General features: G+C 44.3%; 1 protein-coding gene across 1 annotated transcript in view; it reads right to left on the bottom strand.

Moving 5' to 3' along the window:
* The window catches only part of FNBP1 (formin binding protein 1), a 96,948-nt gene extending 80,921 nt beyond the window's left edge, over positions 1 to 16,027 (bottom strand). The window contains exon 1 of the mRNA XM_038156279.1: positions 15,794 to 16,027. Within this exon, the coding sequence (XP_038012207.1) occupies positions 15,794 to 15,817 (24 nt within the window). The 5' untranslated portion in view covers positions 15,818 to 16,027. The remainder of the gene's footprint in view (positions 1 to 15,793) is intronic.
* Between the last annotated feature and the right edge of the window lie 6,131 nt (positions 16,028 to 22,158).

A 22,158-nucleotide genomic window follows, 5' to 3' on the forward strand; every position in this document is an offset into this window, starting at 1 on the left:
CTGCCAGGCAGAATATTGGTTTTGAGGAGGAGTGTGCTGTTTTAACAGACAAAGAGAAAAAAAATAGAAAAGTTTCATGTCATATCAGTTCTACTCTGGCATTTAAATAGTAACTTAAAATACACATAAAATCAGGTTGAGGCTACATCCAGCCTCATTAAAACCACATTATGTTACAAGCACCATAAAGTCACCCCAGGACATTTACCTAACTGCAAAGGCAAATATTTTTGCAACATAAATCCTATGCATAAAACCACACAATAAACATATCCAATAGCATCTAGATAAAGGCACTAATAGGAGGCTCATAGAATCAGCTATACAGTAAAACCTAGAGCACAATCAAGCTCCAAGACAATTAATACTACCAGGAAAAGCTCTTACTAACTTTCCCAAGCCCAGGACGCACAACCTTTCTGAAGTACAGATCTCAAATTCTTTATAAAGCTGGTAAGGCTACGGCAAGCAGACAAGAATTTAAAACTCTCTTTTAAGGAGTTTAGAGCCAACAAAGCTCCTGGTATTTTAGTGCCATTGCAGGCTCTCGTAACACTGCAGGCATTTAGAAGCACCAGCAAATTAATATGCTGCACCAACTCATTTGGTGAACAATCTCATTCAGATCTTAAGCTGCTTGTCCGGGGTTCTGAATGCGTGAGCAGGCTGAAAAAATCTGAGGCGCCGCAGATATTTCCTGAAAGGGTGCTACAGTTTTTCAAGTGTAAAGCTGCTTGCTGTACTTTGGACTGGTTACTGGGACAGCAATAAAAAGCATTCTTGTGTCTTGAGGGCGAACAAAACCAAGACCACCACACCACATCCATCATGATGTGCTTACTCAAAGGACTAACACAAACCACGGTTAAATGTTATTAAAATCTTTGTCATGGAGAGCTGCTGGTTAAGTTTGGGTCAGTGTGACAGCACAGTGTGTGTTACAGGAATATTTCTTAATTAATTGGTTTGTTAGGACTCTGTAATAGCAAAATATGCTGCTCACAGAGCACATGGGGTGGAATTTTGTGAGTAAAACTACAGATGTGTCACCCTGATTTCCACTCTTCTCACGTTCCTGGAAGATCAAGTGGAAGGCTATCACAACACCACCAACAAATAAATACAAGGAATGTTTACACTACAACCCGCTCCTTGTGTTTTCCCATACAGCAATAACAAACCATGAAGCATTAAAGGAGGATGGCAAGCACAGTGCTGCTCTTTTCTGACACTGTTGTGGGAGGAAGTCTAACAAATGCTTGTCATTTCCACTAAGTAATGGATTCCCCAGCTCTGGCATAAACAGTGCCCACAAATTGCACACAAATCTGTCACAAATTCACTTCTTCACAAGAAGAATGATTCCCCATTTCACATCAGCAGCTGATAACACAGCACTAACATCAAACACGGCCAGCTCACAGATAAAAGTGCTGCAAACAGCTTAAGAGCAGACTGACGTCTCGCAAGAGAACCATAAATTTAGGTCAGCTCATTGCTGTGCTGCTCAACAGAGGAACGTGAAACAATGCGATGTGCACGGTAAGATGCTGATCACTTGGGCTCACTGTTTCCTGCAGCAAGAGAAGAACTGCAGCTCGCTTTCAGTGCAGCTTCTGCAAACTTGCTGCACTGGACAAGTCTGCAAGGTGGAGACCAGGTCATTCCTTTCAGGAAACAGAATCTCCCTTTCTGCTAACATCCACAGGATTCGCAGAGCAACAGTTTCCAAACACACATGAAGCTGATTCCTGCGTTATTTTTACACAAGGCCATGTAGAGCACCTCACAATCACATTTTTAAGGAGTAATTCATCCCATAAATGAAAAGAAAACACACACATTCCATCCTCCATTTATTCAGGGCTATGTGAATAACACCCCCACACAACTCCAGAAGTCTAGATTGGGAGGGTTTTAAGCAGATGCCATTAAATATTGATGTTGTATTTCATTTTTTGCATGACTATTTATTTGAAGAGAATTAATTAGTACATTGAAAAAACTCTTTGAAATGTGGCTGTCAGACACACACACTTTTATAACAGCCAGGGAACACTGCAATGCCTAAAATGAATTGTACTATCAGCTTGCTATATTGCTTTTCAATATCAAAAGATGCAATAAAATAGATAACCTCTATTTACTTCTAGGTTTGTCCCAAACTACAGTAACTGTTCAATAGTTGCAATTCCACAACACAGAATAACTTCCATAACAAACACGAGCACAAGAGAAATTGCCATATTTTACCCCAGACCAGAGGAGTCATGAGATGGGAGAGCCTGAGGATTTCCACATCCTTGAGCGTCTTGTGCTCCCTCCTTCCAATCTTTCCTGTCTTTAATTCATGACATATAATTTGCAAGACAGGGACCATCAGTGCCTGGATTGCACAATGCCTACCCAGCACAAGGCAGTGGGATCTTCAGCAAAAAATATTGCCAACAAATCCAAGTTCATGAAACAAACAAATATTTAAATTAAAAAACAACAACACAAAACAAGGAGCTTCTGGAACAGCGCAATACTTTAAGCACTGCACTTACTAAATAAAAGCAGAAACCCAAGCATTCCAAGGACTGACATCTTAAAAATGACACTGAGGCTTTCCTCAAAAGTCTTGCTGGATGGACTTGCAAATCATTTACTACTGAAATGAGATGGTACAAGCCATTTACTCAAAAGTGGAAGATATTAAAGGGCAAGTCCTTGTTTTTGTGGAAGAGACACCTAGCTATGGATATCACAGTTCATCAGAGCAAATGAAAACTCATCACCTCAAAGCACTTTTTTAAAATTTGCAAATATCTTGCTGTTTTATTATGTTGCCAAGTCACCATCAGCAAGCAAGTCTCTCTCCAGTGCTCTGGGTCTCCCAGAACAAGTTATTTCTACTTGGTGTATCCAGCTGACCTACAGGAGCCTCGCTGCTTGTGACACTTGTGGCACTCAAGTCTGGGAGAGGTTATCACACTGCTCTTTAGGCAGCATCTTTGGAAACAAATGTTGCAAATTCTAAAGTACACGGTGATAAGATAAATCTTATGAGTAATGCAAGAAAGGCAAAACAAACTGGTTTTGAGAATAAATAATCTACTCACGGGAAGTAAGATGCATGGGGGGGACATGGGAAAATCCTGGGATATTAACACAGAGAACCTGCCCTGCTGCAGAACATTAGAAAAATAAAGTTTCTCTTTAGCAGAGGTCAAGACTAAGGTGTAAGGCATCTGCACAACAACATGTCAGCCTTCCTCTTCTTCCCCTTTCCCTCTTCCTCATATCTACGCCTTGTTTACTTCAGATCCCATCCATTATAAGGCTGCAGCTCTGACTGTTGGATTAAAGAGCTCAAACACACAAGAAATGCTTTTGTTAGAAGAACAAACAGGAACCTCCTGTCCAACCTTTGACTTCCATGGGCCTGAGCTACTGATCTTCACGCAGCAACTGCAGCTTCTGGGCTCAGTTCCCTGAACGTCCCATGACTCCCCAACCATTTTATAACACAGGGATGGAGCAGTTGCTTGATGAGCAGTTGAATCATCTAAAAAATATGAAAGAGGATACTGACTTGAATCTATGAGAGGCTTTATCTGCCAAGCAGGGAAAGCAAGTTTGGCCTCTGAACCAGACTGATTCAGAGAGGAAGAGGAAAACAAATGTGTGTTTACCTACCTACAAAGAAGGCAGGGAAAGAAAGAAAATTTCTCACAAATTGACAAGAACATCCCCTCCCACAGTGAGGACAATGAGGTCACTCAGTGCTCTACAGTTGTTCCAATGACAATACCTTCCACTCAGAATAGATTTTGGAAGCTACAACTCTGGTCCAAAGGTTGAGTCAAAACCGCTTCCAGCCAAGGAAAGGAAAATAAAAGATTTGTTTTTCACAAATCCTGAAGTTCAAATCCACCTCTCCGAATTTTTGGCTGCTAATTTCTGGCCCAAACTGGTGGGCCAAGAACCACTAGGACCAGTGAAGTTTATGTTATGGGAGAAGACTTGGGCAGAGCATCTCTGAAGCCAGAGGCTCAAGACGACAGCACCTGCCAGTTTCCATCAGGGACATCCAGAATTCACAGACAAATTCTCTAACAAAGAGCCACCCTAAAACACTCCAGCTTTCATAAAGTCCTCAGGCCTTATGGATATACTTGTAAAGGATTCCAACATCCTGGAAAAATAAAATGAATGCTTACCTGGCTTGGTCTGCAGAGTGAGATGGATCAAGACAAAGTGACTGAGAACTAAGAGCAAGACAGAACAGCTGTCATGTGGGCTCCTCACTTTTATTTTTTTGAGTGCTTTTGTACATGAATGACATCCATAAAAATCAGTGAGCACGTCTAACAAGGCTACTGGCACTTTGTAGTTAGTTCTTGTTTATGAGCACTTACTATACCAACTAAAGCTCAGTGATCACGTTTCATTGCTCCTCCAAGTTAAAGAGAAGTAAAATTCCAAATAAAGCCAAATGCAACCATGACATTTTCATCCTTACAAAATTCACACAGATTATGGACTCTGCAAATGCACACAAGGAAACACAGTCTTAACATTTTGTCAAATAAAGACAACACAATATGCATAAGATCCCACGTTTCCTCTGTAGTGATTATTGTTTTAAAATGGTGCATTTCCTGGCTTTAAGATGCCTAATTCTACTAATTTGGTACTTGCAACCATATCTATTTTTGGAACAGCTATGGAACACATACACAAAGGAGAGAAAACAACTTCTAAATGCAGTGCCATGAATAGAGCTGGGCAGTTCTTGCATCTTTTCTTCCCTAAGAGAATCTGAGCGTTAAGCATTGCACCACACAAAGAAAATGTATTATGGTCCCCTTTTTAAGGGTGATTTGTGCCTGTAGCTTTTTCCTGTTACTTTTGGGTTCATCTTCTGATTATTTTCAAATTTCTCCTGTCCACAAAAGCCTCTTGAAGTGCATTAGGGCTTACACACTAGTCCCAGACTGTTTAATTCAGCCCTAATACCTTGAGGAAGCTTCAGGATGGCTGGTTGCTGTTCTGATTAAAGAATCAATCCCACCCCCTGCCAGGAAGGTTGGATGGATGCCTTGCCCCCAGAGGGAAATCAATAGAGCTCCACTGACCAGCACCTCCCAAACACCACACGTGGCAATACATCATGAATGAAACCCACAAACACTTCATTCTTACATTCTAAATGTTAAAAGGGGGTCTGAATTTCCATTATTTCGACATTTTTCACTTGCTGAACTCTCCTAGTGTGGACTCTGGCTTTTGATTCCTCTGTCACTATTCCATTTATTTTTGTTCCCAGAGATGAACCCACAAGCAAACCACAGAAGACTACACCAAGCCAGCAGCAGATTCGAGTCAATACAAATGTCCATAACTGTGTGCATGAAACCCAGAAATACCACGTAGAATGTCTTCTGAGCTCTGTGTGAATGGAGCACACCGTTCTGTCCTGCTGTTCCCAGCCATCCAGGACTTCAACTCAGCTGCTAATAGCCAAATGAAATATTTATATTTGTATTGTTTAGCTCAGCAAAGGTTTTTGTTAGTGGAACAATTCAACACACTCCCTTGACCATTAAATGTTGGCACTGTGATACCTTTCTGTTCAGGACTAAGTATTTTCCAAGAGTGACAACTGTGCAGACCCAGTCTCCAATGATGCCTAAATTCGGTGCATGTGCTTCAAAACAGCACATTCTATAGCAAAAATTGTAGTTTTCCAACAATTACAGCTTTCCTCTTTCAAGATAATTTCATGTCAATCATACTGAACCCCCGGAAAAGGAGCTTTTAGCAATTTTATACTTAATACCGGTATAAGGATGATGCAGACAAGAATCAGAATAGAAACCACAATGCAAAAATAAAACAAGTTCAACAGTTCTCCAGAGGAGGAGGTGGTGGGGAGATGCTCACACATACCAGGAATGGATGCAAGCTCCTACTCCCTGCCAGGATGGTCTCCTGGGCTACTCCAATGCATCTCAGAGGAACACATGCAGCCAGCCAGACAGAGGCACTTGATTTTATCTTTAAATAGAGCTGGAACCTAGCTAGCCCCCCCATTCCAAAAATAAGGCTGTAAATCCCCAGGGCACTGATTTAGACAGGCACAGTCACGCGTGTCATGTGAGATGCATTCTCACTACCTAAAGGGTTGGCTGGTGCAATTCTGGGTTTCAGGTAAAGCATGCAACCATCATCTGTGGGTGCTTGAGCCTGGGGCTCAGGCTGGCAGTGCTTTGGGAGGATGGAGCCTCTCAGATCAGCTGACGATGGTGTGCTTGAGCAAAGCAGCAAAGGAACCTCTAACCAACATTTCCATCACTGAAACATTTGCTTAGGAGTTGTTTTGCACACCAAAACTTGAAGCAGAGCTGTGCAGTCTTTCAGCTTTTGAATGTCAGCTTACAAACACGTGCCAAAAGCGTCCTGTGTGAAACCCAGACGGTTCACAGCTCCAAAGACTTGTAAGGAAATAAAGGCTCTTGACCAGCACAGAACCCTTTCCTCCCATCCTTTATTTTTAGGCTTTTCCAGTGACTACACATGAGCAAGAGGATCTCAGACTGTTATACTTGGGAGAGACAGCCAGGATGGGTAAAAAAATATTGATGTAGTGCTCCATTGCAGCTCTCCCTGCTCATCCACTGCCAGTTTTTCTGTTACTACAGCAAAACCTGAGTTACACACTCTTAATGAATACCACTCCTGTAAGACCCACATTTGACAGATCAACAGCCCTCAAGAGGGCAAGAAATATTTCTCTTTCCCATTTAACTTTTGTTTGAGAAAACACACTTTCATTCACTCCCTGCTCCATGCCAATCATTTTTTCTTTTTGTAAATACAAGATGAAAGTGCTAAAGCATTTCTCTCTGCCTCAGAGAGTATAATGCAAAGTGAAAAATATTATCTAAACACATTCTGAACTTATTTGCTAAAAAATTCCTTCAGGCTTTCTGCACAGAATGAGTGAACGAAAAACAGCAGTGCACACAATTCTGGATAAAATTTTAATTTGGGGATGTTGTCAAATATTCTTCCACGGGGAGTAAAGATGCAAAATGCAACCACAGAAATCAATGTATATACATTGTAACCAGTACATCAACTCCACTTGAACATGACATGGAAAAAGCCACATAAAATAGCAATACTACAAAGCCAGAAGAGGACTGCTAGCTCTCTGCACTACTTTTGTGCTTTACTTCATATCAAATCTTCATCTTTTGCTCCTTGTTTATTCCTTCCCCTTGTGCACCCACTATACTTTCTCCTGATCCCATCAAACTCTTGACTTGCCATTCCTAATGCATTAATCCCATTGCTCATCCTGACAGCAAGTCATGATCCCACCCGTCCTGCCCAGAGCCCAGCCCTGCTCTCTCTACATGCTTTTATCCAAGCTGTTTCCTTGTTACTGACTGGTTCCTTGTTTTCTTTGTTTAAATTAATTTTCTCCTCCTGAGCTCATTTCTGCTGCTTCCTTCGTTCTACTAGTCCTTCTTCACTCACTGTCAGAACTGCCAGTTGGAATTCTCTCTCCTCAAATGACCCTCTCCACCATCCCTGGCACTTCCATCACAGGAACAGCTCCTAGACAAGCAGACCCAACTGTCTGTACCTAGGTCCTGGCATGATCTCCAGTCCTTCTCCACTTCAGTCTCCTGAACCAGGTGGTTTCCTCTCTGACCACACACCTCGCTCACCCTCAGCGAGTGCAACAAGAACCAGTCCACGAGGACAGAAGAACCGGTTTGCTGCTATTAACCAAGAATAAAAGTGCTCAGAGGGATCTTTCCCCTGACTTGGTGCAGCCATGCTTTCCATCGCCCTCTCCCCTGCTCACTGACCCACGCTGCTCTCCCCTAACACAGCCCAGCTCCCACCCATCAGAGCTGTCCTCCAGCCAGCCTCTCCCTCTGTGCCACTGGGTGCCAACAAAGGAGCCTGGGAGCAGAGGAGGCTGCCCAGCTCCACCCTGGCCCTCAGCAGCCACGGCATGGCAAGCCTGGCTGCTCTCCTGCAAGGACCAGACTGAGCCTTCTTCAATTATTCTCTGGGTGACCTCATCTTGCCCCACGAAAATCCCTCCGAGGCAAAAACGTAGCCAGCACCCAGGAAGCTTTGGTCAATAACATCTTCACTGAGTACAGGCAACGTGGTATTTTTTCCAAGGACATACAGGTTTGCCTAATTGAGGAATATTTTCTCAACAACAGCAGCAGGCATATCCCTGTTCAACAGCTTCTGTCTGCCAAATTTCAGAACCTCGCTCCAATGAATGGGAACAGCTTTCCAAAACCAAAGGGGAATCATGTTCAGCATGTGCAATTCACTGGCCATGGTAACAACCCAACGATCCCAACTGCTCTGAAATACAAAAAGCAAGAGGCAGGCACAGAAAGAAGAAAGCTGCAGCTGCTCAGGCACCCTAACAGGGGAAAAAAATAAGCAGCAGAAAATAGATGATTTGAACAAAAAATGTCAAATATATTTTCAATAAGAAGGGCTAGCAGCTCAGTCTAGAATAGTCTGAGACAGAAAACTGTCCAAGGCACCAAATAAGCAATTTCTTGGTGTTAATTGGAGAAAAATCTCCAGGAGTGCAGCTGGGGATAAGGAATATGCTCAGAATCCATGCAAGACAATCCTTCTCCTGTCACACAGGTAGCACTCCTTTATCTGCACATCCACAGACTCAGAGCATTGAAATTAATTTTTGAACTATAAAATGAACAATTTATGAGATAAATTGTACCTGCTATTCCCAGAGGAGTAAATCTAAACACTACAAACTACCCTTCCCCTTCAGGGAATGAATGGTACCAGCAGCACTTCCACCAGCCCCACTGCAGGGGCAGAACTGGGGGTTTTACTTTATGAAAACACTTCAGGTACCAAACAGAAGCATTTTGAAAAACACTGAACAAGAGATGGCCAAGTGACACATTTAATGGAAGAAATCTATATTATTTCAGCTACAACAAGAAGAATAATCCACTCTGGGATTTCCTCAGGATTAAAAACTATCTGGATAATTTGGTAGCTCATTGAGGGCCATCCTTCTAAGCCAGACATGAATTCCCAAGTGATTCCTTTTCAAGTTTTATTGCTTTACAGGGTTTCTGAGGGCATCTGGGAGATTGCTGTTGTTCTTTTGATTGTTTTGCCAATTAGGCTGACTCTTCCTCAAATAAATTAAGGACAACATTCTACAGAACTGCTTCTTTACATGGTTTACAACATGATCTGCTTCAGTGATCAGCAATGAACACCAGGCAACCAGTATTTCATCCTTGCACTTTACTTACAGAAGAGTTAATCTAGAAGCCCTTCCACAGTTTATTCCATTTTTAGATGCAAGAAGAAATAAATTATTTCATTATGCCAACAAGCCATTCTTAATAAACTGAGCCAATGGAAATTATTGACCCAGTTAATAAAGTTGTCTCCAGGCAAACAGAGGGATCATGCTCATTCCAAAGGGATCCAAACCACCCCACCACACCTGCTTGAGAAAAAAGACTAAAAGCACCAAATCCTGTACATACATACTATATATAGATATAGATATATATATATATATATATACACACACATACACACCACTTTTCCACTGTTTTGTTTTAGAGCCAAAGCCATTGACTGAAGAGAATGGCAAAGACTGCAATAGGCCAAGAGACAACAGTGTTTTACCAATTTAACCAGCTTGCTGTTTTCAGAAAAAAAAATAAATAGAAAAGCAGAGTTTCTAGGGGCAAAAGGAAGAGGAGAAGTTTCATCTGAAGCGTACAAACATACTGAAGGGGGAAGTTATTTTAAAATATTTACATGAACGCTAAGGAAACTCAACAAACCATTGGATTTTGACAGCTGGACTGGATTCAATGTATAACCAATCTCAGCAGCAGTATTTCAAACAGGATGAAAGTGAATTTCCAAAAATTCATTAGCAGGTTACCTGTCCAGCAATCAAAGGCAATAATGTAAAGCAGGTTATTAACTTAAGGTGTCACAGTGCAACAATGGCTCCTACTCCTTATGTGGAACTCGGCTTTTGAAATTCAGCTTTAAAAGAGTGTTTTACAGCTTTTGAAATTCTGCCGTAAAAGAATGTTTCACAACATGAGTAACACTAATGAGCTGCAAAGAGACCAGAAAAACATCGGCTCTTGTTTGACTGCCTTCCCCATATGGTTCAAGGAAGCGGGGGATCTTGAGCAGCCACAATACGGCTGGAAGGGAAAACACTGAATTCTGCAAGTCTTGACTCACGCTGCAAGACCGTAAATCCCCCACTCTTTAATGAATAGGTAGGAAGTACGAGAATAGGTGTTGGACAATATTATAAAAATCCTCTTTCTTAAAGCAAGTCCGAATTGTAAACGAAATTACTCAGACATTCAAACAAAGCCCCAGCAGCTCTTCCCCATAAGGGAATCTTTCCTGGGTACTCCTGCGGGAACCCAGGGGTGCAGCAGGGACTTCTCACACAACCCCTGCGAGCAGGGCAGCCCTCACACAACACATCACCCTAAAGTTTATCAAATTCTCTTCTGAAGCTCAGGGAAAGGACTCTGATGGCACTGACTTCCCAAAGCACGAGCACAGAGGCTGCAGCAGCCCCCAGTCCCACCCCGAGCTGGGCACGCACACAAAGGTGTGAGCTGCAGAATGCAGATGTTCTGCAATGACTCAGCTTCTAGAAACTCTCTCACTCACTAATCTGCATGTACAGGCTGACCACTTAAAACAGCGACTGAAATAAGGGGATATTAATGTCAGACAATTTTGCTACCTCAAAACTGTCCAAATAACTATGCAGAATACTAAACTAATACTACTTAACTAATAAAAAGTGTGCTTTGCTTTCAAGTGCCCATCTCCAGCACACTGTGTACAACTTTTACTAAGAGCTTTAGAACAACCAAGCAAAGTTATAAAAATGATGTATTTATTACTGACCTCAGCCTCTCACACCCTTTGCTCTTAGAGTGCTTTTATAGTATATTTTTGGGTGAAATTCCAGACTCCTTGAAAGGTACAAAAGTTTTAGCATGTTACTACCCGAGTTTCTATGAAACTGATACACACACAAAAAAAAAAAAAAAAAAAAAGGGTCAGGGATGCCTAGCTCTGCCTCTGGGAGTTGTCTGAACGTCATCAAGTAAGTTTCACAGCAAATTTTGAATCAAATAGACGTTTCAGAAGAGCATTTGCCATCACCCCAGGAGAAGATTGTCTAAGCTGCCAACGATTCACCCACCCACCTGTGAAGGTTAGGCCCACAATGGAAACTCTCAGCTCATCAGAGTTAACCCATGACTTATCATGCAAGATTAATTACTTGTGTCCTTTTCCCATCAGACACCATCTCCTTTTCTTTTAAGTCTTGGAAAAGAACACTTAACAGCCAACACCAAAGAGTTCAGGGGGTGAGGGCTGTAGGAAGTGTGAGAATGGGATGGGTGGGATGACACACAATTTCTATTGTCTGCAATCAGCTTCAGGGCTGCATACAGTCAAACTGGATGTTGGCTCAAGGATCAATACATCAAACCTAGACCCAGCTCTGCAGATGCTCTTACAAGCAGAAGAAAATAGGGCTTTCAGCTGAGATCACATGTGACTACTGTGCCCATGACAGGCCTTTGCAATGCCACCAAGGCCAAAATCACCCAGGTACTCCAGATGGTTTCCAAATGTGAGTCACCACCACATGCAACACCCATCCATTGCAAATACTATTGGAGAACAATGCTGCATTGAGGCAAATTGCAGAAATGCAAGATTACAGCTGTTTAAACACAAATTCTGCTGATGAAATAGAGGCAGGAGTACTGAAAAAGGAAACGATTCAGCAGTTACAAATAGCAAGGGGGCCTTCAAGTTCTCAGAGTTGCACCTATGTGGAATGAACTTCAAAAGACAAAAAAAACCCATATCCACAAACCATGTGTTTTTAGAGTAAATCATCCTGGAACACCCAATAAACAAAAGGTGTGGTCCCCAAAGTATTGCTTCTGTCAGGAGTTGGCCAACAGAGCCCCTTGCATTCCAGCAGCAAATTAAGACCCGTGCAAATACTGAATATCCACCTTCCCACAGGCTGAAAGGACAGTGACAGCTGTTAGCAGCTTTCACAAAGGTCAAGGAAAAACTTGATTAAATCACCTCCCTCCCCAGGCTTTTTTTTTTTTTTTTTTTAATTTTACACTGAATGTGGAAAAAACCCCACAGCAACAAACCCACAGTGTCTGCACCTCTGAAACATTCATGACAAAAAGATAAAACTTTCCACATTCAATCACTTGGCCACCTGAACCTGGCGTGCTGTGACAGTGTTCTGAAAAGGCAGAATTTTTCCTGGACTACCTAACCACAAATTTACATGAAACTCCCCCAGATTACATCCTGTACCAAATGTCATACTCAAGAAAGTTCATTCCATGAAGTTCATTCCATTCAATGCACCAGCCAGAGCCTTTTCTACCCTGAAGACAAGCACCCAAGTGCTGAGGTGGTTTCCAGCTCAGTCTGCAATGTAATCCCACTTGTTTCAAGGGCTTCATGCCACACAAAAGGACACTGGTGGGAAGTGTGACACACACTTATGATTTTACCCACTAAAGTACCCTTCAGAAGACCTGTGGGTGCCATGCTCCATGTTCTTTCCCATTAGCCAAGAGAGGAAAAAGGTGAAGGAGATCCCAGTGTGCTTTTGCAGCCTGTTGTCCACAAAATGCAGCACTGAAGGTACAAGTCAGGTCTGGGTGCCCCTACATAATCTTCACTTATCATTTCCACTTGTTAAGTATTTAGAGAACGCTGCCAGGTTCAAGAATCAGACGTGAAATAAATATGTACTACACCCTCCTACCTGTCAGCCCTTAATGCACCCCTGAACTCAGGTGAAAAACAAAATGTTTTGGTGCTGTGCCTGCCCTTTGTCCTTAACCCGCCGCCTCCTCCTCAGCTCCTGAATGTTTGGAGTACAACAGGAAGAATTCTGCAGGGCTTGGGTGGACAGGAGCTGCAAGCAGGGTTACATGAGACCTCCAGGTTTTGTTCTGCACCACCGGATTGCTGGGAGGCCCCAGAAGATCTCATCATGCCAGCATTCCAGCCCATGCAGGGGATAAATGCTGCATTAGGACGTCTGATCATTCTGCTGGTTATGGATCCTTTCACACTCACAGGGACAGTCTTGAGGTGTTAGCCAAAGTCCAGAATCAAGTGTAATATCAGAAGGAACTCAACAATAGGATTGGCAAGCCAAAGGCACAGGATGCACTCGCATCACAGCACAAGGCTAAAAGCCTGGTTTGGGAATAACTCCCACGTTGCCAAAGGGATTTTATTGCTTCTGAAGTATGAGGCTTTCTGCAACCAGCCTTTTTCTCCCCCCAGGAATGAACAGAAATTCTACATAACTCCACATTAACATTCTATGAGCTCCAAAAAGCAAGCTGATTTTACTTCTTTGCTAAATTTAAAGGGTGAATCATGGACACACATCCAGCCTGGTAGATCAGAGATACAGGGTGCAAGTCAAGCTTGATCAAACATTGCTGATTTTTCTAGCGAATTTCTGAAATACAGTTAAAAACACTTGCTTTTGCCTCAACTTTCAGCCCTTCAAACCACATATGAGTCACATAGAGAACAGGCATTTGCTGCTTACCACACCTGCTCCTGAAAACCCATTAAAAAAAAAAAAAAAAGACAGCTGAGTTCTAAAGTAAATGGAAATTTAATTTTGTTTAAAAAAGAAATGCCATGATCAACAAAAGAAAGTGGCATATATTAAATATATTAATGGTGTTTGTGTGGTTTCCTTTCCAGTGAAAGGGAGAACACAGAGTGAGAAATCAGTTTTGGCCTAAATACCCAGAGCACTGGAAACCGACCTGTTCTCAGAGCTCTGCCCAAATTAAAATGGAACAACTCCTGCCAAATTTGTATCTAGAATCATTCATTCTCTTGATCCAACCCTTTTCCTCAGCAACCTACTACATTTCTCAGAGTGCTACACTGAGGACTTGAAAAAATGATACTTTGATGCTGCTGAAGACAATTTCAGAAACAAAACGATCAGATTAAAAGTTGTTACAAAAGCAATTTGTAACTGTTGCAGAAGATGTATATGTCAGCACACACCCCTACAAATATTACATAAAAGAAGAACTATTTATAGGCACTACTCTCTACTACCATTCTGGTTCAGGAGCACTTCAGTATTGCTTGCAGTTTTAGGAGTGGGGAAAAAAAAAAAAAAGTTCATTTTTGAGAATTCCGAGTTTATTTTCCAGTGTGAAAATTGTCAAATTCTGCTGCCTTTTACTTTAATTCCACACTAACTACTCAGTCTCCTCCCAAAGCATCCAAGATGCAGAAAAAGGAGGCAACTGCAGGTTCTCCCAGAAACATTCCCATGCAGCAGAGCTGTTTATATACTGATGAATCAATATAGCATCACTACACTATTTCACCAGCATTTATCACCTTTCTTTCTATGGCATATAAAACCACACCAAAATAACCTGTCCCAGTCAGCAACTGCTCCCTAATTTACTGCATAGGTCTAACCAGATCTGGCTAAAACATGACTCCAATGTCACAGCAAAACGGGATGCTGAGCTGCCTGCCAGAGCGGGCCAGGAATGCACCCAGCAAGGACAGCAATTAGCACATCTAAAATAACCATTTCTACAAGAGGCAGCTCAAAAGCTCAGCTATCTTTCCATCTCAACTCGCACCAGCCACAAACACATGACTACAAGAGAATCCTGCAGCGCTTTACAATCCAGATGACCCTCTGCCACTCATTCTTGACTTCTTCATTCAAAACACCGTTTCCATCTCCCTCTTTCCCCTCCTCCCGAGCACAGATCTGTCCCAAGATGTTCCTTGTCCCACCGCTCGGGGAAGAGCCGCCCCACAGCCTCCTGTCCGCGGGCACCAGCCCTCCCAGCCCCAGCAGGTTTGCTCCATGCTCCACCATCAAACATGGCTGCACCATGTCCTCTTTGTGATTGAATATGTGGAGCAGCTCTTCTGCCTTCCCAGACCTCTTTCATCTCCCTTCCCTTATTTCTTCTCGTTAGCAAGGGACCGTTTTGCACCGCTGTTGCCCACTTCTCTTTCCTTTCAACAGTCCGATATTTTCCATTAACCTTCCACCGTAAACCAAATGCATTTATACTTTCCAGGCTCTCCTCAAAAGCATCAAGGAGCTTTATACATTGAAACGCTCTGCACCATTAAAACCTGCTTTATTTACACACAACACAAAACTCTTCTCGTAAAAATCTCCGTCCTTCAGCTGCAGCGTGGAGAGAAACCCCTCAACAGCAGCGACAGGAAATTTTATCATCTGGCTTTTCTTCCCTGCAGCTCCCTCTCCTGAAACCGGACCCCCTGTCCATAGATCCACCTCGGAGCCTCCCGCAGCAGCCACACACAAAACCCACCCCACGCTCCGCTGCGAGCCTCCCTCCGCTCCCCAGCCGCCGCCGCTTTCCTCGCGCCACGGAGCTTTTTTAAAAAAGAATTTAATTCCTTCGGCAAAATTAAATCAAACTCCTGAACCTCCGCTGGGATTTCTCTGCAGAGGCTGCACATGAAACTTTCCGGAGCGGGGGGACCCCCGGGCTGAGCCGCGCCTCGGAGGCGGCGCGGAGCGCACCCCGCTCCCTGCCGGGCCGCGGGCACGGACCGTTATGCCCCGGTGCGGCTCCCGCAGCCCCGCTCCCCCCGCGCCCGCACTCACCCACAGCTCCGTGCCCCAGCTCATGGCTCCGCCGGCGCTGAGGGGCGGGCGCGGGGCGCTGGGGGTGTCGCTGTCCCCTGGCTGTGCCTGCTGGCCCTCGGCAGGGCCGTGCCCGGCGGTGCGAGCGGAGCGGGCGGGACGGGCACTGCTTACCGCCGCTCCCGCCTCATCGCGCCGCAAAATGGCCCGGGCGGCGCGGGGCGGGGGGGCGACTGACAGCTCCGCGCTGCGCAGGCGCAGAGCCGCCGCGGCTGGAGCGGGGGGGCGGCCCCGCCGGCGGTGCGCAGGCGCGGCCCGGCCGCGAGGGGAGCGGGGCTGAGGGGAAAGGGGATCGGCGGGGAAAAGGGGATCGGTGGGGAAAAGGGGATCGGCGGGGAACGGGGATCGGCGGGGAAAAGGGGTCAATGGGGAACGGGGATCAGCGGGGAAAAGGGGTCAATGGGGAAAAAGGATCAATGGGGAACGGGGATCAGCGGGGAAAAGGGGATCGGTGGGGAAAAGGGGTCAATGGGGAACGGGGATCGGTGGGGAAAAGGGGTCAATGGGGAACGGGGATCGGCGGGGAAAAGGGGGATCAGGGCCATGGGGAAAAAGGGATCAGTAGGGAAAAGGGGGATCAGTGGGGAGCAGGGCGGTGGGGAACAGGAATCAGCGGGGAAAAGGGGTCAGTGAGGAACTGGAATCAACGGGGAAAGGGGATCAGTGAGGAAAAGGAGTCAATGGGGAAAGGGGATCAGTGGGGAAAGGGGATCAGCGGGAAATGACGGCGATGCAGGAACGGGGATCAGTGGGGAGCGGCGGTGGCTGGGGAACAGGGTCAGTGGATAGCAGGGGTCAATGGGAACAGGTGCCAGCGGGCAGTGGATCAATGAGGAACGCGGGTCTCTGGGGAATGGGCATCAATGGAGGAGCAGGGGCAATTGAAAGAAGGGGTCACACTAAGGAATGGGTGCCACGCAGGGAGGAGGCTCTCCCCGCCCTGCTCACAGTATCACCAGCACTGGCTGCCCAGAGAAGTGGTGGATGCTCCATCCCTGGAAACGTTCCAGGCCAGGTTGGACAGGCTCTGAGCAATTTGGTATGGTTGAAGAGGTTCCTTCTCACTGCAGGGGGTTGGACTGGATGGCCTTTAGAGGTTCCTTCCAACCCTAACTACGGTAACATTCTGTGCTTTTTAAAACTTACACAAGTTTTAGAAGTCCTCTCGCTGGATACACTCCAGGACCTCAATGTCCTTTTTCAAGTAAGGGACCCAAAATTGAATGCAGTATTTGAGGTGCCTCACCTGTGCCAAGTGCACAGGTGGTGATTCCAGCCCCACCCACCCTTCTCTGCCTCTTACCACCCTCCCCCCGAGCCAGGTGAGGCTGGTTTTGAAGCAAATGTTCTTGTTTTGGTCATTTGTAAAGGAGGAGAGGGCCCTAGAAAGGAAGAAAACGCACAACCATAGAACGCAGAACTCTTGAAGCTGTGTCATGTGTGGTTCAGGTTGGACATCAGGAGGAATTTCTTCATAGAAAGGGTGATTAAATATTGTCATGGGCTGCCCAGGGAGGTGGTGGAGTCACTATCCCTGGAGGTGTTCATTGGGTGTGGCACTCAATGCCATGGTCTGGCTGACAGGGTGGGGATTGGTCAAGGTTGGACTCCATGACCTCAGAGGTCTTTTCCAACTGAATTAGTTCTGTGAACTCACTGCTGACTTCTAACTCAGCTAAGCAGTATATACATCCCTCACCCCCAAAATAACCCAAATCCAAGAATATTAAATCCACCATCTGTCACCAAAATGCTCAGCAAGCAAGCAGGAAAATAACCAAATTATCTGCCTTTGCATAAATGTGGGTTATTGTAGCAATTCCACAGGCCTTGCAGAAAATGGCTCATTTCCTTGCCAGAAAAATATTTATTTTGTGATCCTCTGTCATTTATTTGAGCTGTGTCACTTAATCTCATTTTGCATTTCTGCTTTTCAGCTACAACAAATGAATAAAGAGCTTTAGACCAATATATTTATTGATGTATCTATTCATGAGAGATTTTCTTGGGGGGAATAAGGAAGCATATTAATCCACCTGAGTAAAAGGCTTCTGCTCGTAAAGGGTGGGGATGCTTTTGATGTGAGAAGATAGAGATTGACCAGCTGCTACAGCCAGCATTATCTCCCCTAGATTAATGCACTTCTTCCACTGATGCTTGGCTGTTACCCTACACGAGGAAGAAAAACACATGAAGCAATTCCAACATTTTGAACAACAATGAAGACAAATGTTAATAACAGAATTGCATTTATTTTTATCCAACTTCCATTGATTTGAACACGAGAGGAGAGTGCAGCTCCTCACACAGCTGTCTTTGAAGAGACACAACAGGCAGTGCTTTTGTTCATCATTAAAAGTTGTTACTTTAAAGGGCTGGCTTCACAACAACTAAGAGACACCCTGTTCAGCTCATTTTAGAATAGTTCTTCCTTCCACTGCCAACATATTTGAATATCCAAGCCTGCCCTGCTGCCTGAAGCACAACCACAGTCTTCCAAGGGCCTGTACTCCCACAGGCTCCCAGACCACCATCTTTAGCCCTGCATCCACCCAGGACACTGCAAAACCAGCACTCTTCCATCACCACTTTTGCAGAGCTTCACCTATAAATACTTGCAGAAAAAGAATGTACAGAAACAGAAAGCAGCACTGGTATCATCTGAGCTAAGTTTGTGTGGAATTTCCTTTTGCACAAAGAGCTGGGAGGGGAACAGGGCAAACCTGTTACACCAGCACGGGCAGGGAAACCTGTCCACGCCGGGAGATAGAAATGCTCCACCAGTTCCAGGGAGATAAAGGCCAGAAATACAAGTTTTGTATTTTGATGGTACATTAGAATAAACCATGTAAAACCTATTACATGTTATCAAAATTTCTGTGGACAGAGGTTCAAGTCAAAAACTAAAAAAAGTAAATGTAGATGTTGCAATAACAGGATTTTCCCCTATTTGTGACTGCTTTTATTGTTTAGCCTGAGACTCTCCAAGGCAGGGACTGCCACTCACATTGTTACTTTCAGTTGTGCAGTACCCCAAACAAGAGGGCCTGCAGCTTGGCTGGTCCCTAATTAATAATGTAATTAGCAATGACAGGAGCATTAAGAGCCTTTTATGCCAAAGTTGATGCTGGAAAGCTCAGTGGGTTCCAATCTCAAAAAATAACTCAGAATTACACTTAGATCATCTAGCACTTCTCCACTGAGTTTGCACAATCCACATCTGAGCAACAGAAGCTGGGTAGGAATTTTCTCTCAGCCAGGCTGAGAACAAGACCATGCAGATCTGCGATCCAGATATGGGCCTATTCCTGTAAATTCTCTGTTTATCTCCCCTGTTGTTATGATTCAGAACACTCCCAGATTCAGCTCCAAAACTTAACTAGAAGCAATTCCATTTTTAGAAAGCCAGGACTTTGTTTAGGAAACCCCAATCCCCCTTGAAAACGGCCAGCCTCACTGCTAAATGATTGCGAAACCACGTAAAGTAGATACAATAAATCCCTAAACTATACTTCAATCGAAACCTTTTTACTCTGTGTTTGTTTACTTATGCAAAACAAGAAAAATCACAACTCTCAGAGCATGGACAAGCACTTGCAGCTTCCAGGATGCAGCAGGAAGAGGATGTACCTTTCCCCCCCAGTTACCACCCTCACAGCTGCTTCCCTTTGATTTGACAATTCTACCCGAATTATTCCTGTCCAAGATAAGGAACGTGGATGCTGCTTGTAACCTCTCATACACTGGGACCGAAACAGCACCGGGAAAGGAAGGGGACACACCTTTCCTAGAGGCCATCATCATCATCACAGCTGTTTCCTCGCTGCTGTTACAACACTGCTCAGATCACTCACACGCACCACGGGGGACCGCGGTGCTCTTAATGCCCCATCAGGGCCCGCTCAAAAACTGATAAACACCTGATAAACACCTGATAAACCCTAATGGCCGTGGCCAGCCTCACCTGGGGCCTCTGCCCACACCCTCACCTTCCAGGGTGAGATCCCTGGAACCCTCTGCCCAGGGATCCAGGGGCTGCATTCAAGCTCTGGCCTGAAAGCGCAGTTGCTTTGCCCCCTGTTTTAGGCGGTCCCAGTTCCAGCTCAGGCTGTGGATGCTGTTGGTATGGAGCCTAGCTCGAATCTGACCTCACCTTCGACTGCCTTGTCCCCGTCGGCCATCATCAGACCATGCCCCGTCACCCAAACTGCAGAGGGACTTCCCAGCTCAGCCTTGCCCCTGTCTCACTGCCGTGAACTCAGCAGATCACCTCGATTTTGGCTGCCTCCGGCTCTGACCCCTGGGCCTGCGGACTGGATCCCGAGTGACTCCTGCCCCGGATCTGTGTTTTTTGCTCACCTCCCCACTCTACACCTGCACCCTGGCTCACAAAACAGAAATCTGCCATGAAATGGCAATCTGGTTCATTCTGTGCTGAGCTGTGCCTGCAGGCTGCGCCTCCATCGTGATTTCCTGACACTGATACCTCCCATCCAACAGCAATAATTCCCCATGATGCACTTAAAAAAAAAAATCGTTCTGTGATGAGTTCTAATTATATGTTTAATTACAATGAAGGAGTAAAGAAAAAAGATACCCAGCCTAAGAATAACTGCATGTACTGGGAACAGCAGGCTTACAGCAAAGTGATCTCGTGTGGAAGCTACAATGAAGCAAATCAATGTCACGATGAAAATTATTGTTACAGCTTATTAATGACAGTCAGAAGCTGCTTTGTATCTTGATAGAGATGTAAATTTAAACAGAGACATTTTAATATACAAATTCTTAGAAAAAATGCATGGCCAAAGAAAGTAAACATGCTATAAATTCTACTTTTTGTTAATTTTGTATAGGTAATTGGGGAACTTACAGATACTACAATATCCTAATAGCTGGTGAAGAAACATTGGGAAAAAATAAAGATCTTCAGAAAATCTCCCTTCTGCTGCATAAAAATCCCTGATTGCTAGGAATCATCCTCAGGTTAAGGATGATTCTTCTTCTGAAGGAAGGTTCTGAAGGGAGCTCCCAAAGGCACCATTCTCAGACTAAAAAAAGCTCTGCAGGTGAACCAAATCTCAGAATTCTAGGGGAATTTCTTGACCACTCTAGCAGTCAAAGTGCTCCTGATATTTGCCATCGGCACGACAGCCTGTGCTGCAGCTGTGGTTGCAAGCAGCCGTTGTTTCTCAGGAGTCAAAACTCCCCAGCTTTCCGAGGTGGTCCGTGCACAGGGATTATAATAATTACAATTAAAAAAACCACCAAAACAAACAAACAAAACCCACCGCAACTCCCCCCTCCCCCCCGCCAAATTCCAAGAAAATATCTAACCCGAGTTTTTTAGAATAAATCATCCGATGTTTGCAGCTCCGTGCGGTGCAAGGGCTGATGCTGCCAGGACATCTAGTGGCACACGTCCGTACTGCCCAGACAAAGAACATTACTAGAAAAACAGATTTTTTTAATTTTTTTTTTTTTTTCATGCTTCCAGATATTTCCTGGTACCAGTCCAGGCTTCTTTGGCTGTTGGTGAGATTTCTCTGTTTGTTTTTTCACCTAAGAATACGCAAGGAGGAAATGAAATTTTGAGAAAAAATGTACAGGAACATCTGAATCATCTCTCTAAATAAAGATGGGACGTACTACACAATCTTGATGAAATAAAGGTCAAGGCCATTGATTTTTCTCTCCCTTTTCACCCTCACTTGCCTGGTCCAGTGCAGTTGTTTATCTGTCTCTAGACAACAGATCTTGTACAGCTGTTACTCCACACACTGAAAGGGAAAATCAGCATGTCTGAGTTTTAGGAGCTGAAAGCACAAGGCTCCTCATTAAAAAAATTAGATTTATTGACATTGATGGCTTCCCATTGCATAGTTTTTCAATTTTTTTTTCTTTAGCAATGTGCCAACCAAAAATCCATTTCAATTGCCCCTATTCATGTTCATTTTGCTTCTTCTGTTATTCTCATTTTCAGCAACAAGTCATGGAAACCAGGCCCAATCTGCTTTTTGTTTTATTTGTAAATGTGACTACAACTACTAGTTTAAATAGGTGCAAAATAGTTTAAATGGGTGCAAAACTAATCCTGTAAAGCAGCAGAAATCCCTTTGTTTGTTACATATTTTTCTGGCTATATTCAAAATCAATACTTTAACCCTGGCTTTAAATAGAAAAGCAATTTTCCTGTTGTTTGGACTACCTGATGTTCAGACGTCTGCTGTTGCCATAGCTCCCAGGAAGAAGCTGGAACTTGCTGGTAGATCCACGGCTGAGCTGGAAACAACCACTTCACCCCTCCCTGTAAACAACCATCCCAC

The sequence above is a fragment of the Motacilla alba genome, chromosome 17, assembly GCF_015832195.1.
Source record: "Motacilla alba alba isolate MOTALB_02 chromosome 17, Motacilla_alba_V1.0_pri, whole genome shotgun sequence".
Lineage (NCBI taxonomy): Eukaryota > Metazoa > Chordata > Aves > Passeriformes > Motacillidae > Motacilla > Motacilla alba.